General features: G+C 52.7%; 3 protein-coding genes across 6 annotated transcripts; 1 reads left to right on the forward strand and 2 right to left on the reverse strand.

Moving 5' to 3' along the window:
* Positions 1–786: 786 nt before the first annotated feature.
* LTB (lymphotoxin beta) lies at positions 787–2387 on the forward strand (the record flags this gene model as incomplete). Its single annotated transcript, XM_080938338.1, has 3 exons — positions 787–948; positions 1308–1620; positions 1945–2387. The coding sequence occupies 3 exons, from the start codon at positions 787–789 to the stop codon at positions 2385–2387; spliced, it is 918 nt and encodes a 305-aa protein (XP_080794464.1).
* A 3562-nt stretch (positions 2388–5949) lies between these two features.
* TNF (tumor necrosis factor) lies at positions 5950–7483 on the reverse strand (the record flags this gene model as incomplete). Of its 4 annotated transcripts, none has more annotated exons than XM_080938267.1 (4): positions 5950–6368; positions 6623–6670; positions 6850–6895; positions 7298–7483. In XM_080938267.1, the coding sequence occupies 4 exons, from the start codon at positions 7481–7483 to the stop codon at positions 5950–5952; spliced, it is 699 nt and encodes a 232-aa protein (XP_080794393.1). The 4 variants fall into 4 exon arrangements, with proteins under 4 accessions (XP_080794393.1, XP_080794392.1, XP_080794391.1 ...); XM_080938266.1 differs by having other exon boundaries at positions 6850–6901; XM_080938265.1 differs by having other exon boundaries at positions 6850–6904.
* A 1838-nt stretch (positions 7484–9321) lies between these two features.
* LTA (lymphotoxin alpha) lies at positions 9322–10230 on the reverse strand (the record flags this gene model as incomplete). Its single annotated transcript, XM_080937851.1, has 3 exons — positions 9322–9734; positions 9961–10051; positions 10135–10230. The coding sequence occupies 3 exons, from the start codon at positions 10228–10230 to the stop codon at positions 9322–9324; spliced, it is 600 nt and encodes a 199-aa protein (XP_080793977.1).
* Between the last annotated feature and the right edge of the window lie 2267 nt (positions 10231–12497).

Here is a 12497-nt window from a genome sequence, read left to right on the forward strand (position 1 = left end):
TTCACTCACTCATTCACTCACTCATTCACCCTGTCGTTCATTTATGAGCATCTAATGCTCCCCAGTGGATGAAGCTCATTCTAGATTCCCTTGAGGTGAAGTGTGAATTTCTCTATCAGGACAGAGTCATCACCTCTGTTCTGAGAGAGAGAGAGAGTGTGTGTGTGTGTGTGTCTGTCTGAGGCTGCTTCATAAAGCCGTAACCACCGTGAACTCTGCCTTTTGAGTCTGCCTTTCCCATCTGATTGTAGAGACTGGAACTGGAAGAAGTCAGCTAGTGTGGACAGAGGGCCACCTCAGTAAAACAGACACACAGCTGCCCCTTGTTAGCCTCCTACTCCATCTCCTCACCCCCGTGTGTGCGAGTGCATGTGTGCATGCATGTGCATGTGTGTGTGCTTGCAGCCCTCCTTCCAGCACTGGCTGGTGAGTTCCAGAAGCATGAGCACCGCACGAGGTCCCTGGAGTCCTGCCTGGCCATTACAGCCTTCTGTGTTGCCTGTCCTTCTGCCAGCTACCTTCCTTCCCTGGGCTTCATTTCCCCCCTTCACCTTTACCTTGAAAACCTCTCTCTGCCCCATCTCCTTCCCCAGTTCAGAGAACCCAGGCATCCAACCACCCAACCCTGGCCCCAGCGCTGGGTAAACAGGAAGCAGGGTGAGGGGAGCTAGGGTGTTCGGAAAGTCCCGGGCAGGGGGCAGGGGGCAGGTGTATGGGGCTGCAGGGAGGGGTGGCCCTACCCCTAAGGTATGAAAGCCCCTGCCCTGGTCCTAGTTCTGAGACTGGATGGGGACACGGGGACTGCAGGGCCTGGGTGGGAGGCCCCAGGGGAGGGGCTGCCTCTTGCTGGCTGTGGCAGGAGTTACTTCCCTGGTGACCCTGCTGTTGGCAGTGCCTATCACTGTCCTGGCTGTGCTGGCCTTGGTGCCCCAGGATCAGGGACGTCGGGTGAGTGGCTGCAATGGGCAACATAGGGCTGCCTCCTGAGGATGTTTATTTACTTATGGCTGTGCTTTGGCCCACTGGGCTCAGCTGCCGCTCTCCCCAGAGGGAACGCTGGCTCTGTCTTTGCCCATTCTCCAGACAGTCCCAGCCTGAATGCGCAAGCCCCTTCCTGGTTGGCTTCTCTTCCAGATATGCTGAGCTTGTCTTTCTGCCTGTATACATAGGCTTTGTTTGTTCTTCCGGATGCATTCTAGGGAGGGCGCAGCAGGCTCCAGCCTTAGGACTGGACTCTACTGAGGGAAGGGTGGAGTTGCCAAGAGCCGAATCTGACTTCTGGGCACTGTAACCCCTCCCCCACCCAGGTTGAGAAGATCATTATTAGCCCGGGAGCACAGGCTCAGAAAAGACTGGACGACAACAAACCATCCTGCACCTTGCCCTCCAGCCTCTCAGAGACTCCTGACCCCCGTCTGCATCCTCCGAGATCCTATTCTTCCAGTAATCGAGGCTCTACATCCCAGGGCCCTGTTGCAAAGTCCTCTAGGGAGGCATCTGCGTGGGTGACCACCCTGTCTCCAGCTGTGGCCTCTACACCAGATTCAGGGGTTCAACAGCTGCTAAAGGGGGAACCAGAAACTGACCTCAGCCCCGAGCTTCCTGCTGCCCACCTCATAGGTAAGCAAGCACCTGGTAGACCTGAAGAATGCCAGCCATGCACCCCCACAGTAAGCGAGTCCTTTGGCTCTGCTATGACACTCCTGGTACTTTCCCAACTCCTCCACCACCAACTTCTCCCTCGTTAGGACTCCTCCGGAAACAGGTAAAAACCGGTCGCCACTTTAGTCCCCTCAGGTGATAGCACCGTTATTCCTGCCCCTCCCCACTGAATACCCAGGGTGGGGAAGACCCCGCCCCTCCGCTCCAGGACCTCGCTCACCCCGCCCGGGTCCCCGACCTAGCGATCACAGCCCGAGAGCTCACACGTGTCCCTCTCTGCAGGCGCTTGGATGAGCGGGCAAGGGCTCAGCTGGGAGGCGAGCCAAGAAGAAGCGTTTCTGAAGAGCGGTGCGCAGTTTTCCCGCACCCACGGGTTGGCGCTGCCGCAGGACGGCGTCTATTATCTCTACTGCCATGTCGGGTACCGGGGCAGGGCGCCCCCTGCCGGCCGAAGCCGCGCTCGCTCGCTCACGCTGCGCAGCGCCCTGTACCGCGCGGGGGGCGCCTACGGGCGGGGCTCCCCCGAGCTGCTTCTGGAGGGCGCGGAGACCGTGACCCCCGTTGTGGACCCCATCGGGTACGGGTCTTTATGGTACACGAGCGTGGGGTTCGGCGGCCTGGCGCAGCTCCGGAGCGGCGAGAGGATATATGTCAACATCAGTCACCCAGACATGGTGGACTACAGGAGAGGGAAGACCTTCTTCGGGGCGGTGATGGTGGGGTGACAGTCATCTGTATTCCTGGAGGATCGACTGACGGTGCGAATGTGTGAATCGAGGTGTCCGGAGGGTCGGGAAGCCTTGGACCCCACGGCCTGGGGCAGCGGGGGGCGTGGCGGGGTTGGAATGTAGTACAGAAATTTTGAAAATAAAGAATGTAAACTATGCTGGCCCATGCCAGTGTCTTCACGGAAATGCAGATGTGGTTTTTTATTCTGAGGTGCGTGCAGGTGTGGATGACCCAGCTTTGAACTGTGGACACCCGTTACACCCACGCCCAGGTTCTAAGGCCAGGGGTCCAAGAGGATGGAAGAAGGGACAATTAAACCCTAAGACTTCTCCCGGCATCTTGATTGTCAGGATGCTGGCAGTTTAGGGAGGTTGTGATTGCGGTTTGTTAGCAGTTGTGGGTCAAAGAAGAATTTAGACTCAAGGATCTTCCTAGTTCTTTTCTCTCTTTTCTTTTCTATTCTTGCTTTTCTCCTATGTAGTGTTAGGGGGTGAAACCAGGGGGATAAAGGGTGGGAGAAAAAAAAACCCACAAAGTAGCAAAGGAAGACCTGGTCCCCACAAGACCCCCTCCCACACACACTTTTTCTCCTGGCTTCTGCCTTGCTGTGAGTAGAATCAATGAGAGAAAATAGGCAGGATTTGTTCCCAGAAAGAAAAACTCCAGAAGACTATGGAACAAAGCTCTGTGGGGTGGGGCCATTAGTCTGCAGCTGTTGGCTGCCTGACAGCTGTTTGTCTGTCTGCCTGCCTTCCTGTCTCTATCAATCAATCAATCTATCTATCTATCTATAGGCAGGGTTTCATATATAGTTCTGGGTCACCTGGAATTCACTATTATATCAGGCTGATCTCAAAACTCAGATTGGCCTGCCTCTGCCTCTTGAGTGCTGGGGCTGAGGGTGTGCACCACCGGCTCTCACAGCTCTTCTAGAAGGGTTTTAGGTCAGCCACAGGCATGTTAAGGGGGCAGACTAATGAAGAGAGCAAAGGAGCTGAAAATGGTGGAGGAGGAATGGGGGAGACTTGTGTCTAGGGAGGAGTGTGAGGAGAAAGCCAATGCCCTAGGGGTCCTTTCTAGAAATGGAATATCCTCACCCTTGGTTCACACTTAAGGCACCCCTCTGCAAAGCTGGGCAAGTGGGAGCCCCCCCCCCACGCCATGGCTGGAGGAGGCAAAGGGGAACCCAGGCTGTATCTAGGTCACCCCAGTGGGTCACAACCCCACCCCCACCCACAGCATACCACGTGGTTGGTTTTCCCCTCTCTTGCTACTGGGGTGCAGGAAGACCCAACCAACAATGAGCCCAATTAGGGTTCTATTTCCAGTTCCATTTTTTTTTCTTTTCTTTACCTTTTTTTCTTTCTTCTTTCCCTTCTTCTTTTCCATCTCCTCCTCCTCTTTCTCCTCCTCTTCTTCCTTCTTCTTCGACTGGTCTTGAAACCCTCAACGATTTACCTGCTTCTACCTCTTAAATGTTAGGATTAAAGGCATGGCCACCCACCCACTCCTTATGTGCCTTTGACCTGCACAAGAGCCTTCCAGAGGGGTGAGAGGGTGACCAGCTTTGGCTAAACTCTAGTCAGGTTTCTCCTATACCCAGTCATTGCCTTCCTTGTAAAATCTTTTAGTGAAAAACCCTATTAAGTCCGTTTAGCAAGCTTCCCTCCTAGATTGGATCACCCTCAGTCATCCTGCACTAACCCTGAGGTGGTGTCTGCTCACCTGGCCTGTCTCAACAGGCGTCTTGTCTGATCTGTTTAGACAGAGTGCCCCTACCCCTGATTTATCTTTTCTCCTAGTCATTCGTCTTCCCCCAACGCCCACCCTGCTCTGGTTCTTAAGACCCACTTGCTCTCACTGAAGACTACAGCAAGTCTCTGCACCAATAACCGATTCTGAATAAAGTCTGCCTTACATGCTTCAGCAAGTACTACTGAAAACAACAACAATAGATTATTATTATTATTATTATTATTATTATTATTATTATTATTATTATTGGTGTTGGGACCAAATCCAAGGCTCCGAATGTGTGATTAAGTAATTAAAAAAAAAAAACACACACACACAAAACGAGGTATCTAAACAAGGTGTTTTTCTCTTTCCAGTCCACCCACTTCAGTACATTCATCATTTGTCTAAAACACTGGGAAACTGAAGCTGGCAATGGCTCCTTCTTTGTTGTCTTGGGGTTTGAATTCAGGGCATCCCCTACACTGAGCATCCCCCTGCCCCCTGCCCCCCGCAACACACTCCACAGAGCCACACTTTTTCAGCCCTGGGTCTTTTAAAAATATTTTGCCCATCTTCAGAGGTTTGGACGAACGAAGGGCGGGTGACTGGCAGGCAGAACTGGCTGAGCCCAGCCCAGCAGGGAGCAGGGATGGTGTTTATTGATCCTCCATGGACTGTGCCCAGTCTGTTCAAAGGGCAGGTTGGATGGTACAGGGTGCACAGTTAGACACCTGAAGCTCTGGGGCTCTTCCTTGGCTGTGATTCAGGTACCTGAGAATGTGGCTCCTCCCCAGCTCTGCTGGAGCCACAACAGCCGGAAGAAGTCAGTGCTTTCCCAGTAGGTATTTGGAATTCCCAGAGTGGGAAATTCCCATGCCCAGGGGGCAAAGGTAATTAAGGTTAGGCTCCTGTTTCCGGGTGGGGGAAGGTAGGGCTGTTGGATGCCTTTTGTTCAACGGGGGTCTTGGGGGTCTTGATGGCCTAGGGGTATAAAGGCTGAGATCTGGACCCAGAGAGACAGATTTAGACTTCATCTCAAGACAAAAATCGTATTTCTTTTCCAAGCGATCTTTATTTCTCTCAATGAATGACCCGTAGGGCGATTACAGTCACGGCTCCCGTGGGGAGCAGAGGTTCAGTGATGTAGCGACAGCCTGGTCACCAAATCAGCGTTATTAAGACAATTGGGTTAGATAAATATTTTGTTTAAAACATAAGCAAAAAAAGGAGGCAATGAGGCAGGGAGACCAGACGGGGAAAGCTGGCGGTTCAGCTCTGTTTTCACAGAAAACATGTCGGTCCGAAGACAGCTCCCCACACCGGGTCCTTCAGGACACCCCGGCCTTCCAAATAAATACATTCATAAGCAAATAAATAAATAATAAATAACAAATAAATAACCATAAGTGCAATTATAAATAGCGGGCTGGCTCTGTGAGGAAGGCTGGGCACCGTGCCTTGGGGCGAGGAAGCTCTGGAGGCAGGAAGGCCTAAGATCTCCTCCAGCAGCAACCTGAGCCAGAGGCAACCAGATCCTCTCCCTCTTTGCGGAAGTCTGGAATCACAGGCTCCAGTGAATTCTGAAAGCCCATTTGAACCCTTGAGGGTGGTTCATGAGAAGCCCACAGTCCAGGTCACTGACCCTCCCTGTGTCTTGTGTTTCTGAGTGTCGTAGTTGTTGCAAGTTCTGAGCCCGGAGTGGGACCCTGAGCCATAATTCCCTTTCTAAGTTAGAAGGACACGGACTGGGGGCTCTGAGGAGTAGACAGGAAAGGGGTCAGAGTGGGGGCTGGGTAGGGAACGGATGAATACCCAATAGCTTCACAGAGCAATGACTCCAAAGTAGACCTGCCCAGACTCCGCAAAGTCTAAGTACTTGGGCAGATTGACCTCAGCGCTGAGTTGGTCCCCCTTTTCCAGCTGAAAGACTCCTCCCAGGTATATGGGTTCATACCAGGGCTTGAGCTCAGCCCCCTCAGGGGTGTCCTTGAGACAGGGGCTCTTGATGGCTGAGAGAAGGTTGACTTTCTCCTGGTATGAGATAGCAAATCGGCTGACAGTGTGGGTGAGGAGCACGTAGTCGGGGCAGCCTTGTCCCTTGAAGAGGACCTGGGAGTAGACAAGGTACAGCCCGTCTGCTGGTACCACCAGCTGGTTGTCTTTGAGATCCATGCCGTTGGCCAGGAGGGCGTTGGCACGCTGGCTCAGCCACTGCAGCCGCTCCTCCACTTGGTGGTTTGCTGAGGGAGGGAGAACTGAGTCAGTGTCACACTCCACATCCTGAACCTCAACTTCTACCCACACCTCACTTCCGGTTCCGGCGCCCTCTGTCTTTCCATTGGCTACGAGGCCCCGGGCGGCCTCCTAATGCCTTGCTTTTGAATCACCGCTCCGACTCTCACCTGCTGTCTCTAAGAGCTCTGTCTTCTCTCAACCACCCCCACCCCGCAAATCCTGTCCCTTCATCCCCAAAACACATGTGAAGAAATCTTACCCACGACATGGGCTACAGGCTTGTCGCTCGAATTTTGAGAAGATGATCCTGGTGAGGAAGGGACAAAGGCAGGGATGAGACCATTAGGCTTCCCAGATGCTTCTGTGCACTTAGACCCCTCATTCCCTTTCCTCCCAAACCAAGGCTTTAAGTTCTTCCCCCTGCTCCATCCCATGTCTAACTGCCCTCCCCCATCTTAAATAAGAGAGAGACTTGAGAACACTTACTGAGCGTGAGGGTCTGGGCCATGGAGCTGATGAGAGGGAGGCCATTTGGGAACGTCTGTGAAGGAAAAGAAGGAGGTTAGTGGACAGACTCACCCCAGAGGAGAAGCCTGCCTGCTCCTTCCCCCTCATTCCAGCTCCTCTTTGGCCCCCTGTCTGGTGTTTTTCTCCTTCATTCATTCCTCTGTCCAACCCGCAGCATCTTTCTGTGGTGCCTTCTGTGCTTGGTCTCCGTTATCTCCCTCCTTATCTCATGCCTCCTACATCTCAGTCTCTCCAAATCTCCTGCACCCGACAGTCAACTGGCTGCATGGTCCGTGGTCCTCACTCTGGGTCCCCAACTCTCCCCATCACTGCACCCATTAGCCGACCTCCTTCCCTTCCCCTGCCCTTCTTGTCCTCCTCCCCTGCTCTGCTAGTGAGCGAGAGTAAAGGCTGCCCAGGCACTCACCTCATCCCTGTGGGGACCAATCACCCCGAAGTTCAGTAGACAGAAGAGGGTGGTGGCCCCTGCCACAAGCAGGAATGAGAAGAGGCTGAGACACAGACACCGCCTGGGGTTCTGGAGGCCCCCCATCTTTTTGGGCAGTGCCTCCTCTGCCAGTTCCACGTCTCGGATCATGCTCTCTGTGCTCATGGCGTCCTTTCCGGAGGGAGATGTGTCACCTCGGGCAAGTGTATGAGAGGGATAGAACCTGCCTGGCTGGTTGCTTGCTTTTCTGGGAGCTATTTCCAGGGTGTTCTGGAGCTGCTGTTCTCCCTCCTGGCTGGCCCCTTGGTGTCCTCGCTGAGGGAGCTTCTGCTGGCTGCCTGTGCAGACGCTGCTTTTATAGCCCTTGGGGAAGAGGGCGGGGAAAAGCTCTCATTCAACCCTCGGAAAACTTCCTTGGTGGAGAAAACCATGATCTCATGTGGAGGAAGCGGTAGTGGCCCTACACCTCTGTCTCGGTTTCTTCTCCATCGCGGGGGCAGAGGTTTGGAAAGTTGGGGACACCCAGGCATCGAGGAATCTCCTCCCCGTCCCCACCAGGATTCTGTGGCAATCTGGGGCCATTCAGGAACATGTGTGTGTGTGTGTGTGTGTGTGTGTGTGTGTGTGTGTGTGTGTGGTGTGTATAGGACCCTGGGAACTGAAACCTGTTTCCTCTCCACCTTCCAGTGCTAATCCTTGTCTGTTTCTCTGCAGAGCCCATGCCTGTGTGTACTTCCCTTTGATTTCTAAACTGGACTTTCACGGGGGAGAACTCAGCATTGGGGGTGCTTCTGAAATCTGGCGGCATAAGAGGGAGACATGATAGTGAGGAGGGGAAGCCACCCCCCGGTCTGAGTTCTCAGAGGAAGTGGCTGAAGGCAGGGTGGCTTGAGACTCGGGAGTGTGCATGGGCTTTGGGAGGGGAACGGACAAGTATGGGGCAGCCCCCGAGGGAATGAACTCAACCCTGGGAATCCACGAACCCCACAAGCCTTCTCCTTTCATTCTGATCATGGGCTCAGACTGCTGCTTTCGATCTCTGCTCCCAAGTGAGTTTCCACAATTGCAGCACATCTCAGACATGTAGGTCTCACAACCCTGCTTTCAGGGTGTCTCCCACACTGTATGGCTCCACATCTTTTAAGGGTCCCCCTCCCCATCCCTCCCAGTCCTGGACACTCTCCCACTTTCCCCAGAAACCTCATCTCTCCCCAACCTTGGATTGATCTCCCTAGCTTATCCCTTGGGTCCCTCCAACAGTGAATGAAGCCTCACTCCCATGAATCCACCATGTCTCTGGGAGCTGTCTGCTCCTTTATGTCTCCTCCCTCTGCCTAGAACCTATGGTCTAACTGAGGCCTCTGACCCTGCTCCACTCCTTAAAGAGACTGAAAGATTCACCCCACAATCCAAGACCGACACAAGCAGACAGAATTTCAGAGAAAAGAGGTTTATTGGGTTTCACAGACGGTGCAGGGTTCCCTGTGGATGTGTAACCAGGCAGTGGCTGGCTTTTAGAGCCTCGTCCTTTCTTCTAGAACCCCTTGGTCACCTACATCTACTTCTTTCACTGGCTCTGTCTTCAATGAGTCCTGTCCTGAGGTGACTGACACCTCTGTGTCTGGGACCTAGTTGTTACCTGACAGATTCTTATTTCTCTCCTCTTTTTGTTCTCTATAAATAAATAACTTAACCTTTCTCTTTATAAATAGTCAACCTTCCCCTGTCCCCAGCTACTTCCCCCATGTCCCTCCTCATGTCCAGGTCTCTGCCCCCACCTAGATCCACAAAAATCCTGCTCGGTGCAGGAACTTCTAGGCAGGCTTAAGTCTTCCCCTGAGCATCCGGAGTGGCCCTGGGGGAGATGTGGTACCCTGAAGTACCTCAGACTCCCGTGAAAGCTCCAGGTTATTTTGGTGGGGAAGGCTGGAGACTGTGGGGATGCAACCCTTTAAATGGTCAGGATGGAGGCCTGGAATCCAACTTCTGAGTTTCTCTAAATTCTACAGAGCAAAAGCTCCAAAAAATACACTGCTGGGGCTGAAATGTAGATGGGAGATGCCATCTGTGTGGGTGGACAGCTGGTCTCCCTTACTGAGCAGGAACACGGCCCCCTGGTACATTGAGCGTACCCATGGTCCTTGTAGCCCCGGATACACAGACTTCTGTGCACTGAGGAGAGGCACATGGAAGGGGTATTGGGAGGAAAACAGCTGGACCTCGTGGGCCAGGTAGATGGGAGTAGGGATGGCCCTGGGGGAGCAGCTTTCCCCGGAGAAAACCACCTGGGAGTAGACAAAGTAGAGGCCACTGGTGGGAATCAGGAGGGAGTTGTTGTTCAAAGAGAAGCCGTGTCGGAGAAAGGCGCGATCCGTGTTTGCTCTCCAGAGCAGTGAATTCTGTTTGCTGGGGTACCCTGGGAAAAGGCATAAGTCATTGGAGTGGGGGGAGATCAGGGTCAGAGACCTCCATCCCGGAGGGAGCAGGCACTGGACAACTGGGATGGTTGGTGGGGAGATGGGAAGTGGGGTGCCTGCCTTTAGGGGTGAGAAGAGTTGGTATGGGGAGGCGGGAAGACTACTTGGGCCCCTGGGTAAGGAGGAGGAAAGGCAGGGACTGGGCCGCTGGAGGCAGAAGTTTACCAACAAGGTGAGCAGCAGGTTTCAGAATGCCATGGGTCAGATGCTTCTGAGGGGGCTGATGAGCTGTCCTGGCAGCTGAGAAGCGATGTCCCTAGGAGAGAAGACAGTTGAGAGGGTTCTGGGGCTCTGAGTTGGCTAGGCCATCCCAGAACCCCCAATCTCTTGCTGCCTCACCTGGGCCCCTAGAGGCAGGGCCAGCAGCAGCCCCAAGAGGAAGACAGGAGGGGCGCCAAGCACCCTCAAGAGGTGGAGACGTCCAAGTGGTGTCATGGGGAGAACCTGCAGAGAGAGTGTGTCGGGGAGGCGGGGCACACGGCGGAAGACAGACCTTACCTCCCAGCTGAGACAGCCGCCCAGAGAGACAGGGCGACACAGAAAGGGGGACAGGCAGGGGAACCCTGAAGTGAGCGGGGATAAGGAGAGAAAGATTGGAAGAGAAAAAAGCACCAACATGGAATGGCTGACAGGGGTGGGGGGGGGGGCGGGAGGCTGATAAGACCAAGTTAGACACCACGGGAACAGACCAAAAATCAAAGCCACAAAGACCAGACCAATTAAGGCTGGGGATCCGGGCAGGTTGTACAGAAAAGGCTGTGGGTCAAGAGAAGAGGCAGGATCCTGAGGGATGCCTGTTACCAGGGTAAGCCCAAGGAGACAGGGCCGGAGAGGCTCACCTGCTGTGCGGGGTCCTGGGCGCTGGCGCTCGGATCCCTTTATAGAGGAAGCGGCAGTGTGGCAGGCAGCGGGCGGGTTCTAGGTCGGGGCTGGGGCCTGGGGAAGCCCCCAGGGCTTAGAAGATGCTGCTGTTTCAGTCGAAGGCAGGAAAGGCTGGGGCCTAGGAGAGAACCGCAGGCTAGGGGCTCACACTACTGCGTTCTGGGAAAGGGAGTCGGGTCCGGGGAACTGTAGGCTGTAAGGGAGCAGGGTCAGGCCGAGGAGTTCCAGTGAACGGACAGGCAATTCGTGGAGAATGAGGGGGGTACAGCTGGGCTGTGACTGGAAACCTGGTTCCCTGAAGAGTGATGGTTTATAACCCTTCTGCACCCTTGACTGCTCGCAGGTTTCTCTGCACATTTCCCTCTCCGTCGCCCCTGGTCACGTCTGGAGGGCTCTGAAGCCGCATGTGGTTAGTGGCACCTTTGTTTTTTCAGGTTCGAGCCCAGGGTTATGCATGCTTGACAAGCCTTCCACCAATGACCTATACCCCTTCAGGTCCGTTTCCTCTCTTGTCTTTGGGGGTTCAAGTCACAGCTGTTCCAGGATATCTGTGTTTTCTGGTCATCTGCCAGTTTCGCGGCAAGAAGTTCCATTACAGTCCCCCTCCCCGAATCTGAGGCATCCTGGTGTGTGACAGTCTAACAGTGTCCCCTTACTCTCTGGAACAGCAGTTCTCAACCTGTGGGCGAGGCCCCTTTGGCAAACCTCTATTTAAAAAAGAAATATTTACCTTATGATTCATAATAGCAACGAAATTACAGTTATGAAACAGCAACAAAAATAATTGTATGGTTGGGGTCACAACATGAGGAACTGTATTAGGAAGGTTGAGAACCACTGTCCTAGAACAGTCTAGGTCTGGAAGATGATTTGGGGGTATTCTCTTAGAACCCCAAGACATTCATGTACAGCAAGGTCTCAGCCCATCCCTGCAAGTGCCGGCAAATCAGAGCTATGTACACCCCAAATGTACACCCCAGGCTTCCAAAGTTCTGGATAGAGAAAGCTTCAGAATTCTACACAGGTGAAGACATTTTTAAAAAACAAATCTATTTCCTTTTTTAAAAAAGATTTATTTACTTTATGTATATAAGTACGCTGTAGCTGTCTTCAGACACACCAGAAGAGGGCATCAGATCTCATTACAGACAGTTGTGAACCGTCATGTGGGTGCTGGGAATTGAACTCAGGACCTCTGGAAGAGCAGTCAGTGCTCTTAACCACTGAGCCATCTCTCCAGCCCCCTTTCTGTCTTTCTTAAAAAGATCTCTTCTTCTTCTTTTTCTTCTTCATCATCAACATATTTGTTTTTTTCAAAATTTATTCTTTAGTTATTTTATTATATGTATCTACACACATGTACATGTATATATGTATATATATGTATGTACATATATACATACACATACATATATACAGAACATAGATATACACATACAGAGACAAGATCTCAATACCCTAGCTGTCCTTGAACTCACAAATTGCCTACCTCAACCTTCCAAGTGCTGGGATTAATGATGTGTGGCACTGTGTGTTGTCTATCTATCCAGCTTTCTTATACAACCCAGGATCACCTTAGCAGAGGATGGCACCGCCCATGGTGGTCTTCCTACATCAATTAACAACCCCCCTCCCCCACACACAGACACAGACATCCCCACAGCCTGGGCAATCTTTCAGCTGAGACTCCTTTTCAGGTGACTCTAGACTATCTTCAGTAGATAGTCAAACCCAACAAGGACACAAAGATGATTTATTTGTTTTTCTTGTTTTGTTTTGTTTTTTTTTTTTTTGGTCATGTTTTTTAAATGTAAGATAGA

The sequence above is a fragment of the Micromys minutus genome (assembly GCF_963924665.1).
Source record: "Micromys minutus genome assembly, chromosome: 25".
Classification (NCBI taxonomy): Eukaryota; Metazoa; Chordata; class Mammalia; order Rodentia; family Muridae; genus Micromys; species Micromys minutus.